The sequence below is a fragment of the Eulemur rufifrons genome, chromosome 23 (genome assembly GCF_041146395.1).
Source record: "Eulemur rufifrons isolate Redbay chromosome 23, OSU_ERuf_1, whole genome shotgun sequence".
NCBI classification, from domain to species: Eukaryota; Metazoa; Chordata; class Mammalia; order Primates; family Lemuridae; genus Eulemur; species Eulemur rufifrons.
The window spans coordinates 10363664-10379737 of NC_091005.1; the positions used below are offsets into that span (position 1 = coordinate 10363664).

General features: G+C 55.1%; 1 protein-coding gene across 1 annotated transcript in view; it reads left to right on the top strand.

Moving 5' to 3' along the window:
• Nucleotides 1-16074, top strand: part of CDH5 (cadherin 5) — a 29918-nt gene that overhangs the window by 3562 nt on the left and 10282 nt on the right. The window contains exons 2-6 of the mRNA XM_069497803.1: nt 6593-6824; nt 11409-11697; nt 12622-12738; nt 13622-13786; nt 14649-14836. Of these exons, the coding sequence (XP_069353904.1) occupies nt 6612-6824; nt 11409-11697; nt 12622-12738; nt 13622-13786; nt 14649-14836 (972 nt within the window). The 5' untranslated portion in view covers nt 6593-6611. The remainder of the gene's footprint in view (nt 1-6592; nt 6825-11408; nt 11698-12621; nt 12739-13621; nt 13787-14648; nt 14837-16074) is intronic.

The window sequence follows — 16074 nt, forward strand, 5'->3', positions numbered from 1 at the left end:
GGAGAGGTGGTGGAGTGGGCAAGGGTGCACCGTGCTGGGCCCTGAAGGCTGCTCGGGAGGGAGTGGGGAGCCAAGGAGGGTGGGCAGCAGCTGCGAGGAGAATCCAGATGAGAGAGGCTGTTGGCAGAACCCCGAGGGGTGGGCAGCAGGTATGGGACCCACAGGAGCAGGCCCCAGGGCCGAACTGGGCCACAAACCGGGAGAAACACCAAGGAACCGACTCATGGCTGCCTGGCCAAACCCCATCCCCAAGGCCCCCAGGGCCTCACTCTATATCCCACCAGTGTCTGTGGCTGCAAAGGCCCGATTTGGGAGTCCCTGGAGGAATCTGGGGATCTTTGGGTCCCCCTGCCTTGTTCTAGCCTGAGATGCAAGATGAGGGGGAGGGAGCGCTGCCCAGGGCCACACATGGAGCTGAGCCCCTGCGCTCCCCTCTGCAGACACACCTCCTGCGTGTTCTGGGCCACCTCCTCCCACCGCCCTGCCCTCATCCCTGACCCGAGGCCTCTGGGCTGGAGTCCAGGGCCTGCGGGAGGCTGGGCTGGGACTGAGCGTGCCGACCACACTCTGAGGCAGCTCAGCTGCCAGATCTCGTCCTAGCTGAAGGCGGGGGAGCCGGGGAGCAGAGTGGCCGGCCCTGCTCGGAGGAGCCCTGTGGGATTGGCGTGGGCAGGGGCCTGTGGACGGGGTGTGTACTTGCGAAGGTACATCTGACTGTGTTGGGGTCCGTGTGGCCTGGGGATGCCGCGAGTGTATCCCCGACCAGGAGCCTCCCTCTACCCCACCCGCAGGGCCCTCCTGTTCAATAACTCACCCCCCAAAGCCCAGACTTGGCCTTGGAATCCAAGGTTTGAGGAGGGCTCTGGGCAAGTGGAGGGCAGGGTCTGGTGGTCAGGGTCAGGGCCACCCAGGAGCATTTGCAGGGCTGCCCCACTGAGGGGCTCCCAGCAGGGCCCAGACTTGCTACAGTCTATTTAGCTACGAAGCAGGGGTCCCAGGGAGTCCTAGAGAAGCAGCTCCAGCCCCTCCCCGCCCTCACTTCCAATGTGCCCCAGTCCCTCCTTTGGACACTGTAATTTAGAGAACATAGAGCTCAGCCGACCTCACAGGCCCTTCTAGGTCAAACCCCAGAGACCAGAGACACCTGGGTGCCCACAAAGGGAAAGGGACCAAAGGGCGCTTTGCCTGATGTCCCGCACTGGGTCAGTGAGAAAGGCAGGACTCGCTGCTGGGACTGCGGCCCTTAGCACCATCAGGGCCCACCCCCCTCACCCCCCCACCCCCCGTGCCCTCTCCTACATTCCTCCATCAAGGCGCATGTCACAATTTAAAATGGTGCATTTTTCATCGCATGGTTAGTGTCCATCTCTCCCACGTAGCTGGAGCCAGTGTCTGCTCCCATATGGCGTTCATTGCCTTGCACATAGTAGATGCTCAGTAAATCTTTGTTGAATGACTGCGTGACCCAAGGCTCTTGAGAGGGCTGCCGAGGAGTGCCTGCTCACGTGACCGAGACCAGGCAAGGAGAGAGGACGTGACCGAGCCTGGTGGGGGTGGGGAGTTTTCCCAGAGAGTCACTGTCACTTGCAGGCTCACCAGGCACCTGGGGACACAGACAGGTGACTAGAAAGGATCAGAAAAAGCCACAGGCCCCCTGCCCTCTTCTCAGGCTGCCCAGCTGGCTCAGTCCACATGCCTGGCCCCGGTGTCTGGGCTCTGACCCCAGTGGCCTCATCCACTCAGACCCGGACCCAGGAGGCTCTGAGCTCCCGACCTCCCCTCTGGGCCTGGATGGGCCCAGCTGTGCCCCCGGTTCTCTGCGGCTGCCCTGCTCCTTATCCTGGGCTCCACGCCTGCTCGCCAGGGGCTTTGGGCCATTCTGTCCTCCAATTTTGGGTCCTCCAGACCTTTTCAGACTGACTGAGGACACAAAGGAGCCACCCTCATCCGTTTGGAACTGCCCCTAAAGCCTCTAACAGGGACAGGGGCATCGTCAAGCATCCTGGATGACAGGGACACAGGCAGGCAGCTGGCCTCTGCATACCCAGCACCCACACCTGAGCATCCAGAGTGTCCCCTCCCCGATCATTACCATGGTCCAGCAAGTTCCTGGGCTGCTCAGCTGGGAATTTCCAAACACGGGAATCACTTCCAAAATCTGAACGTCTGTGGTGCCCCAAAGCCACCCAGCAACAGCCTGAGTCCCTCCGATAACACGGGGCTCTGATCACAGCTCCAGACGCTGCGGGCAAGGGAAATTCTGTTTCCAGCTGTGGCCGTAGCAAACATGCCCACCCGACTTCCTCTCCATCCGCAGGAGGAGGAGGAACAATTGTCTGACAAAACCCCTCCCCTCGGCCCCCATTTTGGTGGCCAAATTCCTAACACAAAAGGCACAAATGAACATGGCTTTTCAAATGGAAAGGTCCCACCAGGCCCTCTGAGATCAAGTGTAGAAGGAGCCCAAGATTTAGAAAAAAATAGATCTAGGTGAGAGTTCCAGATCCACCATATATGAGTTGTTTGTCTCGGAGCCTCAGTTTCCTCATCTGTGAAATGGCAATGATAATTCCTACATCCTGGGGATAGTATAAAAATTAAATGAGGTGGCAGCTATGAAAGGCAAGCACGGAGAATAGTTTATTATTATTACTATTACATGTGAATGTCACCACCGAGGTAGAGAGAAGGTGACATGATGCAAAAAGCACCATTTTGGGTGAAAGGCAGCCTAAAGTCAAGCCCCGGCTCTTGTTGCTGTGTGACTTGGAAGGACTCACTCCACCTCTCTGAGCATCCTCACCTGCAAGGTTGTATTACCTTGCAGGGTTGTTGCAAGGTTTAAATGAAATAACGCAGGCCTCGGAGGGGTGCTCAGGGATGTCGGCCCCCCTCCACCACCCCAGGGAACAGAGAGCTGTCTTGGGAGAATGCTCAGGGCTCCGGCATGGGCGTGGAGACCGGATTATGCGACCCCCACCTCCCAGGTCCTGCCTCCTCACTAACAGCTGACTGATGGGAGCTGAGCGCGCAGACCTCCCCCCACCCTAGCAAATGACACACTGGTGACGAGGGGTGACTACGAGAGGCAGCACCAGTCCATCAGAGGACAGGAGCTTGACGGTGACCCATGTGTGCCAAGGGGTTTCTCTCCAGGGCTCGCGGCAGGGCCTCCCGCTGGACACAGAACAGAATCCCGGGGACACTCTGCATGTAGGGCCAGCCAAAGCCCACCGAGGGGTCAGTGTCCCTCTGAGCCACGTGGTCAGCCTGTGACTGGTGGACTCTGCCTCGCTGAAGGCCAGTGTAGTTCCAGTCACGCATCGCAGGGCGCAGGCTGAGAAATGCAACGTTGCCGTGCAGGCGCCGTAGCGTGTACTTACACAAACCCACCCGGACGGCCCAGCCTGCCACACACCCAGTCTACACGGCACAGCCCGCCACTCCTGCGCTTACGCTACACTGCATTTATTTTAAAATATTTTTCTTTCTTTAAAATTAAATTAACTTTAGCTTACTGTAACTTTTCTACTTTATAAAGTTCATAAAGTAGGTTAGTTTACACGAGCGTCACCGCAAACAGGAGAGTAACGCATTTCGCTACGAGGTCAGGACGGCGGCGGCGGCATCCTTAGGTGACAGGAATTTTTCAGCCCCATCATAATCTTGTGGGACCATCACAGACCAAAACGTTGTTATGTGGCACGTGACTGTATTTCGTCGTTCAGCTGATGGCTGCTGTCAGCTCTAGGTCCCCAACCAGAAACCACTGTTCCTGTCCACTGCATCAGAACGAGTCCCCGGCAGGGGACAGAGTTTGCCCTGCGGGGTCCAAATGAAGAGACTTTATGAAGGGACTGCTTACGGAGAGATGAGCTTGGTTAAAGAAACAAATGGATGCTAGGAAGCTGTTACTGCCCCACCGCCAAAAGGACAAAGAGGAGGGCGTTCCCAGACCTAGGGAGGGACAGAACTACAGAGGGGTGTCAGCTTGGAAAGATGTAACCACAGCAAGAAACACGAGCCCAGCAGGAGCAGACAGCAGCAGGAAAGACAGACCTCGCTTCTCTCCCTCCTCCCTCCGCGCACCTGCTGGGGCCAAAGACAGCCAGAGCCGGGGCCAGGGGGCCGGGGGCAGCCCCCTGATGCAGAGCAGAGGGCGGGGGCGGGGGAGAAGGTCTGGCAGGGTGGGGAGGGCGAACAGAATAACTTGCGAACCCCACAACCAAACGATGGAGTGTTAAGGGACAAGAATGGCAACTAGACCATCAGTGGGGTAGAACCAACGTGTCCTGGGGGATTCACATGTGTTGGTTTCATCACAGTCTCAGCCGCTCCCTCGCCCTGTGTCACATCCCCCCAGTACAGGTCCCTGAGCAGCTCTGGGATCATTAGCTGATGCTTTTCCTCCTTTACTCATTTCCCTGTTGTTCCCACTGCAGTGTGCGTGTCCCGAGGGCAGGTCCTGTCTGTCTCACCCCTTGCTGTACCCCAGTGCCTAGCATAGAGCCCCGCATACAGCAGGCACTCAAAACCTACCAGCTCCGTGCTTGGGCTCTCAGCCCACCCTGCGCAGAGGCCGGAGAACTCTCCCTCTCTCGGCTTCTGGTTTCACTTCGATTTGTTTTACTTTATCATCCTTGAGTCACTTCTCACTTGAGGGAGGAAGAAAGAACCAAGACTTGCAGTTCCTTTCTGGGCAAAGAAGGAAGTGGCCCGTAGGGCCCGGGCCTTGGGGCAGGGGTCACGTATACCGCCTCCCCCGAGTCAGGACCAGCTTCCTGGCCAGGACTCCCAGGACTCCCAGCCTCCCCCCTGCCCTCCTCCAAGCCTTTGTCCGCCGCCTTCCTCCTGCCTGCAACATCCTCCAAGAAAGGAAGGGCACCGGATCTCTTCCAGCTTGACCCCTCATTTATGGAGGAAACTGAGGCCCGGAGGCGGCAGGGCCTTCCCCCAGGTACATGGCACCTGCATTCTGGGGCACACCCCCACCCTGGGGGTCTACTTCCTCCTGGGCCAGAGGCAGAGGCCCTGAATGCTAAGGTCAGCAGGCCAGACACAGCTGGCCTCACGCACACACCCTCGGCCCTCAGTGAGGCCAGCCTGGCGCCAGTGGCTCAGAGGAAATGTTACTAGAGTTTACAACCCCCCTGTGATGTACAGAGCCCAGCCTATCCCTCCGGCCAGGGCAGGGGACAGCCGAGGGAGGAGGCCACTCCATCCAGCAGCCCGTGGGTCCTTGTCTCTTTCCAGGCTTGACTGACCGCCACTCCCACCCACTCGCTCTTCTCCTCCACCATCCCCAGAGCTGCAGGTCAGTGACACAGGGACCCAGCATGGGTGGACAGATGGAGTCAGGGCTGAGAGGGCATAACAGTGGCCAAGGTCACAGCCTGAACCCACCGTGGGGCAGTGGGGAAAACTCCTGTTCCTGGAATTCAGAATGAAGCCAGGCCTTGATCTCTGGGTGACCCACGTCCCTCGCCCACAGGGATGCCTTTGAGAATGCGCAACCTGTGCAATCGTACAGGGCCTGCACATAAAAGGGCCCCATGTTTGGTTTAATGCTCTTCTATCTCCTCAAAAGTCTTAACTTTTAAAAAAAAGACCCACATTTACATTTTGCACTGAGACTGCACAAATTATGAAGCCATTGCTATGAACCCAGCTTCTCAAGCCCTGCTCTTGTGACAGCTCCTAAGCTGACCCCTCTCTGTAAGCTCTGGGGTGAGGGGCCGACCCTGAGGGTTAAGACGTTTGGGTTTTCCTAAGAGCCTTCTGAAGGCAGCATCAAGGCAAAGCTGCCAAAGGGACTTTCAGGCTGGCCAGGGCAGCACGTTTGTTCAGAGGAGCCTTTAAATCCCACCCACAGCAGCGGCTGGGACAGGGGAAGGCTGTAAGACAGAGCTTGGACTTTTAGGCCAGGGAGCCTTGGTTCAAATCCTGACTCTGCAATTTACAATTCGGAGGATCTCAGAAATGTCACTCAACCTCTCAGTTCCTCGGCACATCTGTAAAGTGAGGGTTACAATTATACCAACCTTGAGGGCTGTTGGGAGGATTGAATGAAATAACACGGATAAAGTGCTTGGAACAGTGTCAGGAAAATGATAAATGCTCGATAAAGGTTGGCCATTGGGGTCAGACACCCGGGTTCCACTCTCAGCCCCACCACTTACTCCAATGTGAACTTGACATCTCTGTGCCTCGGTTTCCCCATTTGCACAATGAGGATAACCTGAGCGCCCACTGCTCGGGTCTTTGGGGGCTGCCATCAGCATCAGCCCCACCCTCTCCTCCAGGCCTTCCCTGCAGCCCCTCCTCTGGGCTCCTATATCCCCTGCACTTGCTCCCGCCCTAGCACGGGGGCTCGTATGTAAGGCTCGCAGGTTGGGACTGTTTCTGGGTCCGTCTTCCCCCTTTCAGACTCAGAGCTGGTCAGGGGTGGGAACAGGGGCTGGTTCTGCTGGTGTCAGCAGGGAGTGAAGGATGAAGGAGTGAACAGAAGAAGGAAGCTCCGTGCTCCGTGGGAGCTGCTCACGCCCTGGGCAGTGACCGCCATGCTCTGAGGGTGCCTCTCCTCTGTCCCCAGATCTGTCCCTCCCGGGAAGATGCAGAGGCTCATGATGCTGGTTGCCACCTCGAGCGCCTGCCTGGGCCTGCTGGCGGCAGCCACGGCGGCAGCAGCAGCAGGTGCCACCCCCGCCCAACGGGACACCCCCAGCGTGCTGCACACCCACCGGCGCCAGAAGAGAGACTGGATCTGGAACCAGATGCACATCGATGAAGAGAAAAACACCTCACTGCCCCATTACGTGGGCAAGGTAAGGCTCGGCGCCCAGGGCAGGGGAAGCCACGGTGATGGCGGGTGGTGCCGATGGTGGGAGAGATGGCGATAGATGCCGTGGCGGTTGTCGGGGTGGAAACGATGGTTGTGAGGTCGCGGAGGTGACGGTGGTGGTGGTGTTGGTAGTGAGTTCATGGTGAACTCTACGGTTCATTTTCTCCCAGACTTTAGTCTGTGGACTAGATATTGCTGACGGAAAGGTCGCCCCATGCTCAGGCTGGGGAGGCCAGCCTGGCCTGGGGGTTCAGGACTTAGGGCAGAGCCAGCCAAGGCTGCCATGAAATTTTCCCATTTGAGAGATCAGGAAAGGCCTGAGCCACCTTTGACAAAATTGTGTTAGTGACAAAGTGAACCATCCAGGCCACTGTTGTCAACCCCCGTTTAGGCATCTGAACCTTCTCAAATACCCCGTTCTCTCAGACTATCCCTCTCTGGCTCCCTGTGACCCCATACAGCTCCCCAAATTTCAGAACACCCATAATGAGGTGCCTGGCCCAAGCCTGCCTGAGTCTCTGACCCTCCCTTCCTTCTCCTTTAAAATGTGACCATCCAAGCCCATCCTCCTAGAGCTTGGAGCTCGTCTGAGTGACTACTAAATTGCCTCGCATGCCACATTGTCACATGTCACAGCCATCCACTCTAATCCAAAGGACTGGTCCTGGTGGTGGAATTTCACACGCAATGAAAGGTAGATGGACGACATATTTTTGAGAGTTTTCAATGAGGAAGAAAGTTTCTTTAGAGTGCATTAAAATTCCACCAAGTCAGCTTCTTGGAATCTAAACATCGGGCGCAAAGAAGAACAGGTCAATGTACTGGAGAAAGAGAGGAGAGCCCGAAGCACTGGAAGGACAACAGCGCCAGGCAAGGACAGGCATGGTCCCCACCCTCACGGCAATGGTGGTCTAGTACAGGGTTCGGCAAACTACTCCCTGCTCGCCCAATCTGGCCCACAGCCTGGTCTTCTTGTAAATAAAGTTTTATTGGAACGCAGCAACTCTCATTCATTTACAAATGGTCCATGGCTGCTTTCATGCTACAATGGCAGAGCTGAGTAGTGGTGACAAAAACCATATGGCCACACAGCCAAAAGTATTTGCCACGTGGCCCCTTTCAGAAACAGTCTGCCCTCCCTGGTCTCCAGGGGCAGCATACGTCACAGAACCCCACCAACGGTGGTGCTCTCTGATCACAGAGGAACAGGCTGGAAAGGACCTTAGATGGGAGGGCCCCGTCTGGCCATGGCACCAGAAATGCTCCAGCCACCGAGGGAAGGAGAGGGGCCAGCTGAGGGGTCTCCACTCAGAGCGCTGCCCACAGCCAGCTGACTAGGCCCCAAGAATGGCCTCTCAGAGGGTAACGTCCTTCCCCGGGGCCACACGGTGAGACCAGGACAGAGCCCTAGGAGAACCCCGAGGTCCTGATTCCCAACACGAATGTGTCATAGAGGGAAATGTCGTCAACCCACTTACGTCCTCCCCAGTGGGATACTTGTGCCATGAATCAGCCTCCTAAAGGAGCAGCCGGACCCAGGGAGAGTCTCCAGGGAGAGTCAGAGGGAGCCCGCGGAAAGCGGAGGCCACCTGCACGGCGCGCAGACCTGACAGGCGGCTCTCGAGAGGCCCCCTCGCGGGTCTCGGGCAGCAGGAAGAACACTGGTCGGCCGTCGCCTGCCAACAGCGTCCGCTTGGCACCTGGCATGAGGCCCAGGGACAGAGGAACCCCACGTGGTCCCCACCCTGGAAAGAAACAAGAAACACCCTGGCAGAGGCAAGAACAGGGCTCCGAGGATCACCCCCAGGCCCCCAAGAACGTAATCTGAGGAAAGGAAGTCTCTGTTTATCAAGGTCAAAGCCTGGGGCCTTTGTTTACAGACTTGCATGGACAATGGCAGCAGCCGGAGTGGCCTCTGAATATACAAATACGGGTCATCAGTGATCTTAGAAAAGGGGGTGGGAAAGGCTCCCCGAAACCCACAACCCCAGTGTAATCATAAGGAAAACATCAGACAATCGCCTCCAGGGGGACATCCTACAAAACACTCACCAGGTGCTCCTCCAAACTGTCAACGTCATGGAAAACAAGGAAATTCCGAGAAAATGCCACAGCTATGAGAGAAGCTTAAAGAAATGTGATGACTAAATGTCATGTGCTGTCCCTAGAAAAGGACAATAGGTAAAAACTAAGGAAAGCTGTATAAGCCACGGTCTTTAGTTAATAATAATGTGTTAATATTGGTCCATTGACTATAACAAACGTACCACACTGATGTTAAACCCTGGACCCCTGTACTAGCTTCTCAACTTTTCTATAAATCTGAAACTGTTCTAAAAAATAAAGTCTACCTAAGAAAAGTTGGAGAGAAGGAAAACAGAAACGTCTATGCACATGAAATCACATACACAATTCCAATAAAGCAGGTCCAAGCTAACTTGCTCCTCCCCACCTCCCGCCCTGCTCCCGGGGGTCCTGACCCACCCAGAACCGAGTTTGAAGACTGCCATCTTATCCTAACCCTGGGCAACCCACACAGCGCCCCAGACTGTCCTTTCTCTTTGAGTCCCCGCTGTCCCCACAGGCCACAAGTTACAGAGCTGGGCACGACTTCTTGCCCCCTGGGCAGGTGTTCGTCATACATCCTGGATGCTGGCCCCTGGGACCTCCTCCCAAACCTCCCAGCCCCTTGTCCTCCCTCCCCGCCCTGCTCTGGGATGCTTTACCACTGCTCACTGCCGCCCACCCAGCCCTCCCTGTCCCCCTTGCTCACCTTCCAGGCTTTTCTCTACCCTCTGCCATGTGGCTTCTCACCCACCACCCCTGTCACTGCTCTCACTGAGGGCTCTGATGACTGCACTGCCGCTAAAGCCCAGGCACACTTTCTGGACCTCAGGGATGTGACCACACCCCTCTTGAATCTCCGTCTTCTCTCGTGGGACCCCAGGCTTTCTCGGTTCTCTGGAGGAGTCCATCCTTTCTAAGGAGTCCCCCTCAGATGCCTTCATGCAAGGCCCTTGCCCCATGTGACCTTTCAATGTTGCCCTTCCTAGGAGTCCTCGGAGATTCGAACCCAGGTCCTGAGAGCCAGAGTGCATCTGTGCTATCTCTCTGCTCCTAGCAGGGGCCTGGTATCTTGTAGGCACCACTTTATATTGTTAATTGAATTGGATTCTAGTCTTTGGATTCCAACCTTCTAAGAGAGTACCATTTTACCTGCATGAAACACTATTACCTTATGCTCCTAATATTCTGTTTTAAAGATTCTATAAATGGGATGTTTAGCAATTTCTAACCTAATATCCTTTAACTTTAATAGTGAATCTATTATTAATACTAACTAGCATTTATTGAAAGCCCTGTTCTGTGCAAGATGCTTTACATAGATTATGTTCCAAATCTAATTCCTTGGGACACTAACAGTATGTGTTACAAAGAAAAATAATTCAGTGGTCTAATAAGTGTGGAAAATCCTGAGTTAAATAAAACTCATTGGAGTTCTTTTCTGCCAGGATTGCACATTGTATATCTCCAAGAGAACATTTTATGTGCCTATCCAAAACTAAATTGACCGAGACCTGTGGTGTCCTGATAAATGTTTGACAACTGGCTCTGCCAGGGAAAAGGTCTTGACTTGTAGCATTTGCCAATTTCCGTGGTATAAATACTCTCACTATGTCTTATTTCGAGCTGTCAATACGATAACACTGAAGGCTGAGTTGGGAGAAAATGTGCATGAACGCGTCATTATTTAACATTTCCGTCACACAGATATTAATACAAAAGACATCACTAACCTCAAGAACATAGTAAAAGAATTAGGAAGTGATGAATTCTGAGTATCTGTTACCTTTGTTTTTAATATATTTCACTGCAAGTTTATGTCATTTAACTTTTAATAATGGCTGTATTTAACAATCAGCTCACAAAAGTTCCTGAAAATTCAAGTTGGCTCTCCAAAGCCAAGCTGATACAAACCAGCCCCAGCACACCACTGACAGGGACCCTATATTTGTACGGAACAGCAAAAGAAGCCAAGGTTTCCTGGAAATCATTTCCAAAAGTGCTGTTCTACTCCTTAGAGCAATGCAACATCAGAAGCAATATTATTTCCATTTTACAAATGGGGTGACTACCACTCAGTGACTTCTCTGGGCAAAAATAGCCCTCGCCTTCCAATGACACCAAGTATACTCTTGCTCTCAGAAAATGTTTTCTAAGCACGTGCTATGTTCTGGCACCATTCTGGGCATACTTGGGCACTGCTAGGCAACTCACACCAATGTGTGTGTGTGGTGTTTGCAGTGACCTGGCTGAGGTCAACTCACTGGTGATGAGTCAGGGGTTCTTGTCAAAAACCTCGGTGTCGCATTTAGGACCCCTGGCCAGCACCACACACACACATACACATGTGCACATACGCACATGTATCCAAACGTGCACACAGACGTATGCACACACATGCACACAGACATTCCTGCACACACGCATGTGCACACCCACGTGCACATACCCATGCACAGCCACCGCTGTTCACTGTCAGCTCACATCGCCTCTTCTTTCCTAGATCAAGTCGAGTGCGAATCGTAGGAACGCCAAGTACCTGCTCAAAGGAGAGTCTGTCGGCAAGGTCTTCCAGGTCAACGCAGAAACAGGAGACGTGTATGCCTTCGAGAGGCTGGACCGCGAGAAGGTCTCCGAGTACCACCTCGTTGCCCTCATCGTAGACAAGGACACCGGCAGAAACCTGGAGGCTCCTTCCAACTTCACCATCAAAGTCCACGATGTGAACGACAACTGGCCTGTATTCATGCACCGGCTGTTTAACGCATCCGTGCCCGAGATGTCGGCTGTGGGTAAGCGTCCGATCTGTCCCTCCCCCCCTCCCTCCCCCGTCCTTCCCGAATTCTCAGCCCGGGGACACCTGTCACATCAGCTACCTCACTGCCTGGTGTCAGAATTCGGTGAGTTCAGGGCAGTGGTTATAATGCCCGTGTTGCCACTTTTTATGACTTGAAAGACACTCTGGTCCCTAAAGACTAAGTAAGCTCTGACACGAGTCACAGACTGAGCTCTGATCCTAATCGAGGACGGAGCCCTGGCCATCAGAGGCACATATATCTCATTACTCTTTGGAACAAACCCCACCCACTGCCTCTGACTCTCAGGACTCGCACACCAAGAGTGCTGTCTCTGCACATGCAGAATGCCGAGCCCCGCCACTGAGGGGACAGGAGTCATCTCTAGGGGCCATGCAGGAATGGGGGTGGGTACAGAGCCCTGGCCTCAAGGTGTGTCCCCAGAGGAAGTTACTCCTCTACTGCCTCAATCCTCCCCCCAGCCTCCAGAGGGCGCCGGAAAGGAGACTCCCTCTCCACCCCTCAGTCCAGGGCGTCCAGACCTTCCCGCTAAGTGTGGGACCCTGGAGGTCAAGGAGACAGAAGACATGACACCACCCCTTTGGGGCACCTTCCTATTCCTTTGTAGAAGAGGGAGAGATAGCCCATTACTCTCCTCGGTTTCTCCCCCCAACCCAAACCCTCCGCCCCTCTCTCTTCCCCATCCCCCACCATAGACACCTGTTCTCTTTGCCCCCTTCGAGGTCGACCCGGCCGGGCCCCCGCCGCTGCCAGCACTTTGTCCCCAGACACGCTCCTCAGAAAACACAGCTGCCTTTTCTTCCTGAGGACCTGGGGGAGGTGGGGACAGAGCACAGCCTGGGGCATGGCGGGAGGGACCTTGCCGTCGCAAGGCAGCAACCCAAGCTCCTCTCTCCGCAGGGACCTCAGTCATCCGTGTGACAGCAATGGACGCAGACGACCCCACTTTGGCAGACCACGCCTCTGTCATGTACCAGATCCTGAAGGGGGAAGAACATTTTGCCATCGATAATTCTGGTCTGTGTGACTACCCCTCCTGGGCAGGCACTGACTTGGAGGGACGGGGAAAGTGGACATTCCAGGTGCACAGGGAAGCCCAGTCCAACAGGTGTCATCAACCACGGAACCACACTGTCCCATAGGGGCGGTCCATTTCATGTGTAAGATGGCTGGCCAAGAGAGGAGGAAACAGACAGGTACCCAAGACATGGACTCAAGTCTTGGGAACAAAATCAGGATCTTGTTACCCAAGCAGTGACCTAGAGGCAGCAGAGAACACTGGTTAGCAGCTCTGGGCACAGGTTCACCCAGCTCTGCTACTCAGCCCCTCTGGAGACCTTGGACAAGTCAACTAATCTCTGTGAGCCTTAGTTTTCTTGTTTAGAAAAATGGAACGCTTATATTCATCTTGTATGGTAGCTGTGAAGTTTGAATTAGATAATGTAGGGACAGAGCATGGCCGCATCATAATTGACTTCAATGACTTAACCAAAAACTGTAAGGACTGAGTCTTGGGAGTAAGACAGAAGCCCAGCTGGTCAGGCCAGGCACGCTGTCTTTCAGAGGGATGGCAAATCCAGAGCACGGAGACCACTACTACTCTATAGTGCACAAGGCAGACATCACTAATCCATCACAGCACTCTTCCACTCTGAGCCTGGATGTGGACTCATGCGCTTTCTCAACACAATGCTCCAGGTGGCTAGGACTAATACTGAACCAAACCGTTTGGCTTTGCGGTGCCGGCCATGGATGTGGTGGGTTGTAGACTCACAGTTCGCAGCCCTGGCTGCACAGTGGGATCAGCTCTGAAGTCAGGGTCTCTCCAGTTAGGGCCCAGGCGTCAATATTTTCTACAAGCTCCCCCATAACATCACTCCTGCCGGGACTCTTTTTGCAGGACTCATTTTCACAACCACCAAAAACTTGGACCGAGAGGTGCAGGCCAGGTACGAGATCGTGGTGGAAGCACGAGATGCCCAGGGCCTCCGAGGGGACTCGGGCACGGCCACCGTGCTGGTCACTCTGCAGGACGTCAACGACAACTTCCCCATCTTCACCCAGAGTGAGCCCCTCCTCCAGGGCCCTGGGGGTGGAGCTCCAGACTCAATGACTTAGGGCTGTGGGGGAGGAGTCCCCAATCCCTTTACCTCTCCCCTGACCATAGTCCTTTGGGTGCCAGGAGAGGAGGCCCTGCTTCTGTCCCCGTACCACGTTCCCAAGGCCACCGTCCTGCCTCCTGCCACAGGCCAGAGGGAAATCACACTCCCTGCTGGGTGTCACCACCTTGCCCAGAGTCCCACTGTGACATAGGAGCAGTTTCACCCAGACCTCATGGGCTCAGGGAAGTCCAGGCCCTGAGACTCAGGCCCCAGCTAGAAAATCCCAAGCCAGTGAACAGGGAGATGGCAAAGTTCCATATCCACGGAGCCAGGGCTGGGCCCTGACTCCACCTACAAACTGATTCTTCTCCCAAAAGATGTCTGATGAGAGCTTTTCTCATGCCCCAGGTGGGGCTGGAGGGGGAAGTCAGGTGGCTGTGCCCACCCTCCAGTGCTGATGCCTAATCAGTGGTTCAGCCTCCTCAGGGACAGGCCAGTTCTCCTGCAGTGGCCTCGCTGTGCATGGCTTAAGTTCCCTGAAGGCAGGACTTGTCTGTCTTGTCAACCGATAGGGCCCCTAGCAAAGTGCCTGGCATACAGTGGGTGCTCAATAACCACTTGTTGGACGGATAGAGGGATGGGTGGATGGATGGACAGGTAGGGCAGAACCTCTTTAAAGGCCCTGGGACCCAGAATCCCAGGGGCATTAATATTGCTATCATTATCTTATCATGCCCATTTCCTGTATGTCAGGACAGCCTAGGGGACAATTGTCTTGTCTGTCTCATTAACCCAGTGCCCTTTGGGGTGTCCTGTTTGCATCAGCCAAGTACACATTTGTCGTGCCCGAAGACATCCGTGTGGGCAGTGCCGTGGGCTCTCTGTTTGTGGAGGACCCAGACGAGCCCCAGAACCGCAAGACCAAGTACAGCATCGTGCAGGGCGAGTACAGGGACACGTTCACCATCGAAACGAACCCCACCCTCAACGAGGGCATCATTAAGCCCATGAAGGTTTGTAGGCTGCGGCTGCGACATCAGGCACAGGGTTTGGGGCTCTCGGCATCCAGGGGTCCTGCCTGGTGGCTGCTCCCGGGCCAGAGGCCATCAAAGGAGGATGTTGTGGGTCAGCTCAGAGCTGCTCATGTGCTCACGGAGGCTGTGACTGACCCAGTCTCTTGAGCTAAGGTGTCCCCGAAGCAGACCTTGAGGATTTGAGTACAAATCGTGTATTTGGGAGGTGACCCCAGGAAGCCCAAGGAGCAATGACCCGTGAAAAGACGGAAGTTAATACCAGGCTCATTAAAGAGCAGGTATCACTGTGGGCAGGGAGGGGCCCAACCCCACAGGGACATCTGGGGGACAGTGTGGAACACATTCAGAACTGCAGCTGCTGCGGGTGAGGGAGGTGGGGTGTTTATACCCCACTCTCTGCGGGGTGTTGACCAATGGCCGCCCCTGGGGGCATGAACGCCCTGGCGCTCTCTGGCCTGCCCTGCGTCCCGGCCAGTAGGAATGAAGGAAACAAGGAATGCTGCCGGGACACAGACGGCCACCAACAGTGGCTGCTGCCTACAGTCAGAGAAGTCAGCCAGACCGGGCCTGGAAGAGGAGGGAGAGGTCCTGTCAGGGGCATAAAAATGCCTCCGGAATGGCCTTGCAGAGGACCGGGGGTTCTGGGCCTGAGTCCTTCTCTGGCCCAGCCCCGTGCTGAGCACGGGAGACACTGAGGGGAAGCAGACTCGGCTTCCGGCGTCAGCAACGCTCTCGGTGAGCGGGGAAGACAGACATAACCAAGAAGCGCAGCTGAGCACAAGTGTTACGCAGCAGCGCCACACAGGGAACAATCACCTCTGTCAGGAGGGTCCCTTCTGATTGGCTTCTTGAGGGATGAGTAGGAGTTTGCCGGGCAGGCAAGGGCAGGAGAAGCATCTTGAGGAAAGGCATAAAGAAAAGGCATGTCCTCAAGGACCTGTGGGTAGAACCACTAGACTGTGATCCCCTTGAGAGCAGGACCGTGGCTGATCCACTGAATGTCCCCAGTACTTGGAACAGGGCCAGACACAGAGCCAGAGTTGGGGGTGTGGCCAGAGGCTGCTGAGATGAAATAGGGAGCAGCTGAAGACAGACGTCAGGCCCAGCCACTCTCTCGATGACCTTGGAAATATCACTTGTTCAGGGCGTGGACCCCTCGTCTGTAACCTGGGTGTCACCCCGGTACTATCTGCAGGGTTGCTGTGATGACCACATAC